This window comes from Nanorana parkeri, unplaced genomic scaffold (assembly GCF_000935625.1).
Source record: "Nanorana parkeri isolate BGI_ZX_2015 unplaced genomic scaffold, ASM93562v1 scaffold3942, whole genome shotgun sequence".
Lineage (NCBI taxonomy): Eukaryota > Metazoa > Chordata > Amphibia > Anura > Dicroglossidae > Nanorana > Nanorana parkeri.
The window spans coordinates 14,885-20,230 of record NW_017310209.1 but is presented as its reverse complement, the minus strand read 5'-3'; the positions used below and the strand labels follow the sequence as shown (position 1 = coordinate 20,230).

Sequence of the window (5,346 nt, the reverse complement as noted above, 5' to 3'; positions counted from 1 at the left end):
ATTGTGAATTATTGTGTGGGTATGGTGGTAGTGGGTTGGACCCCCTTTTGTGGGGATGGTGGTAGTCGATTGGACCCCCTTTGGTGGGGATGGTGGTAGTGGATTGGACACTCTTTGGTGGGGATGGTGGTAGTGGATTGGACCCCCTTTGTTGGGGATGGTGGTAGTGGATTGGACGCCCTTTGGTGGGGATGGTGTTAGTGGATTGGACACTCTTTGGTGGGGATGGTGGCAGTGGATTGGACATCCTTTGGTGGGGATGGTGGCAGTTGATTGGACATCCTTTGCTGGGGATGGTGGTAGTGGATTGGATGCCCTTTGGTGGGGCTGGTGGCAGTTGATTGGACACCCTTTGGTGGGGGATGGTGGCAGTTGATTGGACACCCTTTGGTGGGGGATGGTGGCAGTAGATTGGACGCCCTATGGTGGGGATGGTGGAAGTAGATTGGACGCCCTATGGTGGGGATGGTGGCAGTAGATTGGACGCCCTTTGGTGGGGATGGTGGCAGTAGATTGAACGCCCTTTGGTGGGGATGGTGGCAGGAGATTGGACGCCCTTTGGTGGGGATGGTGGCAGTAGATTGGACGCCCTTTGGTGGGGATGGTGGCAGTAGATTGGACGCCCTTTGGTGGGGATGGCCTGGATGGGGGCAGCTGTCTGAATGCTCCTTGGCAGGGATGGTGGCAGTTGATTGGACACTTTTTAGTGTCTAGATAGAATATATCCCCTCATGGTGCTGGGACCTTGTCCTTCCTGTCATTGCCCCCCCAATGGCCCGGGGTGTGTCCGTCTGCCTGCGCGGGGAGAAGACTGTGGGAGGAGTCAGTAATATATTACAATTGTGAGGCCGTTCGTGGCTCTGTCAGTCTCTATCAGGGTAGACGAGGAGGTACATCGGACAATCTTCACCCAGCAGCGTCTTTAAGAGTTCAACCGCAGCCTGAAGGTCACCCGTCCTTGGAATTTGTCCCGCTCATCGCGGTTGTTGATGTTGGCCGCGTTTACGCTGCATTCCACGTAGTGGTCCATGTTGCGTGTCGCGTTCAGGAACTTCACCGCCACGAAAGGCTGGGTGTAGTTTTTCTGTGGGAGAGTGAAGGTCAGGAAAAGTGAGACTGGTGGACAGAGTGATGAAGGAGGGCAGAAGACACCATCTGATTGGATGAGAAATTCCACTGGGTGGGAGTGGGGAAGGTTCTCACCTGCGCACGGTTTCCATAGTAGGGGAAGTACTTGAGGTCGATGCTGCCCAGACCCTGGCCGGTCCCGGGGTAGTAGACTCTGCTGCCCAGAAGACGGTCGTATTCATTGTTCTGGGGGAGGAGAGACGTGTCACATACCCCGTATCATCCATCACACGCCATATACAGTACATATGTGTTATCCGCATGACAGGACGGGCCCACCATGATGGGAGCTATACATTCCAGGCCGGGGTTCAGAGGGCGATGTGGACAATCAGAGAGAATCATCAGTGCGAGGAATGAAGGCGCCTACACCGTTAGTGGATTGGACCCCCTTTGGTGGGGATGGTGGTAGTGGATTGGACATTCTTTGGTGGGGATGGTGGTAGTGGATTGGACCCCCTTTGGTGGGGATGGTGGTAGTGGATTGGACATTCTTTGGTGGGGATGGTGGTAGTGGATTGGACCCCCTTTGGTGGGGATGGTGGTAGTGGATTGGACATTCTTTGGTGGGGATGGTGGTAGTGGATTGGACCCACTTTGGTGGGGATGGTGGTAGTGGATTGGACACTCTTTGGTGGGGATGGTGGTAGTGGATTGGACCCCCTTTGTTGGGGATGGTGGTAGTGGATTGGACGCCCTTTGGTGGGGATGGTGTTAGTGGATTGGACACTCTTTGGTGGGGATGGTGGCAGTGGATTGGACATCCTTTGGTGGGGATGGTGGCAGTTGATTGGACATCCTTTGCTGGGGATGGTGGTAGTGGATTGGATGCCCTTTGGTGGGGCTGGTGGCAGTTGATTGGACACCCTTTGGTGGGGGATGGTGGCAGTTGATTGGACACCCTTTGGTGGGGGATGGTGGCAGTAGATTGGACGCCCTATGGTGGGGATGGTGGAAGTAGATTGGACGCCCTATGGTGGGGATGGTGGCAGTAGATTGGACGCCCTTTGGTGGGGATGGTGGCAGGAGATTGGACGCCCTTTGGTGGGGATGGTGGCAGTAGATTGGACGCCCTTTGGTGGGGATGGTGGCAGTAGATTGGACGCCCTTTGGTGGGGATGGCCTGGATGGGGGCAGCTGTCTGAATGCTCCTTGGCAGGGATGGTGGCAGTTGATTGGACACTTTTTAGTGTCTAGATAGAATATATCCCCTCATGGTGCTGGGACCTTGTCCTTCCTGTCATTGCCCCCCCAATGGCCCGGGGTGTGTCCGTCTGCCTGCGCGGGGAGAAGACTGTGGGAGGAGTCAGTAATATATTACAATTGTGAGGCCGTTCGTGGCTCTGTCAGTCTCTATCAGGGTAGACGAGGAGGTACATCGGACAATCTTCACCCAGCAGCGTCTTTAAGAGTTCAACCGCAGCCTGAAGGTCACCCGTCCTTGGAATTTGTCCCGCTCATCGCGGTTGTTGATGTTGGCCGCGTTTACGCTGCATTCCACGTAGTGGTCCATGTTGCGTGTCGCGTTCAGGAACTTCACCGCCACGAAAGGCTGGGTGTAGTTTTTCTGTGGGAGAGTGAAGGTCAGGAAAAGTGAGACTGGTGGACAGAGTGATGAAGGAGGGCAGAAGACACCATCTGATTGGATGAGAAATTCCACTGGGTGGGAGTGGGGAAGGTTCTCACCTGCGCACGGTTTCCATAGTAGGGGAAGTACTTGAGGTCGATGCTGCCCAGACCCTGGCCGGTCCCGGGGTAGTAGACTCTGCTGCCCAGAAGACGGTCGTATTCATTGTTCTGGGGGAGGAGAGACGTGTCACATACCCCGTATCATCCATCACACGCCATATACAGTACATATGTGTTATCCGCATGACAGGACGGGCCCACCATGATGGGAGCTATACATTCCAGGCCGGGGTTCAGAGGGCGATGTGGACAATCAGAGAGAATCATCAGTGCGAGGAATGAAGGCGCCTACACCGTGCTGGAGACCAACAACGTTCCGATGAAACCAACTTAATGTAACCTGTGGTATGTTCTCCGTGTCCGGTACTGACGTGTATTCTGTATGCTGGGTGCCTGTATGGGATGTAGGCATCTCCTATAGGTTCCACCTCTCCCCATCTCATCTATAGGCAGGGCTGACCATGGGGGTCTATAAGGTGACTACACAACATCTCCTATAGGTTCCCCCTCTCCCCATCTCATCTATAGGCAGGGCTGACCATGGGGGTCTATAAGGTGACTACACAACATCTCCTATAGGTTCCCCCTCTCCCCATCTCATCTATAGGCAGGGCTGACCATGGGGGTCTATAAGGTGACTACACAACATCTCCTATAGGTTCCCCCTCTCCCCATCTCATCTATAGGCAGGGCTGACCATGGGGGTCTATAAGGTGACTACACAACATCTCCTATAGGTTCCCCCTCTCCCCATCTCATCTATAGGCAGGGCTGACCATGGGGGTCTATAAGGTGACTACACAACATCTCCTATAGGTTCCCCCTCTCCCCATCTCATCTATAGGCAGGGCTGACCATGGGGGTCTATAAGGTGACTACACAACATCTCCTATAGGTTCCCCCTCTCCCCATCTCATCTATAGGCAGGGCTGACCATGGGGGTCTATAAGGTGACTACACAACATCTCCTATAGGTTCCCCCTCTCCCCATCTCATCTATAGGCAGGGCTGACCATGGGGGTCTATAAGGTGACTACACAACATCTCCTATAGGTTCCCCCTCTCCCCATCTCATCTATAGGCAGGGCTGACCATGGGGGTCTATAAGGTGACTACACAACATCTCCTATAGGTTCCCCCTCTCCCCATCTCATCTATAGGCAGGGCTGACCATGGGGGTCTATAAGGTGACTACACAACATCTCCTATAGGTTCCCCCTCTCCCCATCTCATCTATAGGCAGGGCTGACCATGGGGGTCTATAAGGTGACTACACAACATCTCCTATAGGTTCCCCCTCTCCCCATCTCATCTATAGGCAGGGCTGACCATGGGGGTCTATAAGGTGACTACACAACATCTCCTATAGGTTCCCCCTCTCCCCATCTCATCTATAGGCAGGGCTGACCATGGGGGTCTATAAGGTGACTACACAACATCTCCTATAGGTTCCCCCTCTCCCCATCTCATCTATAGGCAGGGCTGACCATGGGGGTCTATAAGGTGACTACACAACATCTCCTATAGGTTCCCCCTCTCCCCATCTCATCTATAGGCAGGGCTGACCATGGGGGTCTATAAGGTGACTACACAACATCTCCTATAGGTTCCCCCTCTCCCCATCTCATCTATAGGCAGGGCTGACCATGGGGGTCTATAAGGTGACTACACAACATCTCCTATAGGTTCCCCCTCTCCCCATCTCATCTATAGGCAGGGCTGACCATGGGGGTCTATAAGGTGACTACACAACATCTCCTATAGGTTCCCCCTCTCCCCATCTCATCTATAGGCAGGGCTGACCATGGGGGTCTATAAGGTGACTACACAACATCTCCTATAGGTTCCCCCTCTCCCCATCTCATCTATAGGCAGGGCTGACCATGGGGGTCTATAAGGTGACTACACAACATCTCCTATAGGTTCCCCCTCTCCCCATCTCATCTATAGGCAGGGCTGACCATGGGGGTCTATAAGGTGACTACACAACATCTCCTATAGGTTCCCCCTCTCCCCATCTCATCTATAGGCAGGGCTGACCATGGGGGTCTATAAGGTGACTACACAACATCTCCTATAGGTTCCCCCTCTCCCCATCTCATCTATAGGCAGGGCTGACCATGGGGGTCTATAAGGTGACTACACAACATCTCCTATAGGTTCCACCTCTCCCCATCCCATCTACAGGGTCACATACTATATTCTTTATAATAGTGAAGTATATTCTGGGTGGCTGTATGGGATATGGGCAGGGGGTGGCTATGGGGGTCTATCAGGTACATCTATAGGGTTTATGTAGTGACTATGCAGCTTCTGTTATAGGTTCCACTTCTTCTTGCCTCGTATATAAGGTCACATACCATATTCTGAGTAATAATGTATATATCATATTCCCTATATACATAGGTATGAGGAGTGACCTCCAGAGGATTGCTCCATGACATCTCCTATAGGGTCCACCTCACACCATCTTCATACAGATATAGGTTATCTCTCACTATCACAGGCAGCTATCGTCTACATCATCGG

At 53.0% G+C, this 5,346-nt stretch overlaps 2 protein-coding genes across 2 annotated transcripts in view; both read right to left on the bottom strand.

Annotated features, from left to right (window-relative positions):
- Positions 1–812: 812 nt before the first annotated feature.
- Positions 813–1,473, bottom strand: LOC108803619 (sodium/potassium-transporting ATPase subunit beta-2-like). The gene is made up of 3 exons (XM_018575447.1): positions 1,408–1,473; positions 1,204–1,314; positions 813–1,084 (listed from the first exon to the last, which is right to left on the bottom strand). The coding sequence occupies exons 1-3, from the start codon at positions 1,471–1,473 to the stop codon at positions 923–925; spliced, it is 339 nt and encodes a 112-aa protein (XP_018430949.1). The 3' UTR covers positions 813–922.
- Positions 1,474–2,423: 950 nt separating this feature from the next.
- LOC108803618 (sodium/potassium-transporting ATPase subunit beta-2-like) overlaps positions 2,424–5,346 on the bottom strand; it is a gene marked incomplete at its 5' end in the record, with an annotated part of 4,681 nt that continues 1,758 nt past the window's right edge. Inside the window, 2 exons of the mRNA XM_018575446.1 lie at positions 2,424–2,695; positions 2,815–2,925. Of these exons, the coding sequence (XP_018430948.1) occupies positions 2,534–2,695; positions 2,815–2,925 (273 nt within the window). The remainder of the gene's footprint in view (positions 2,696–2,814; positions 2,926–5,346) is intronic.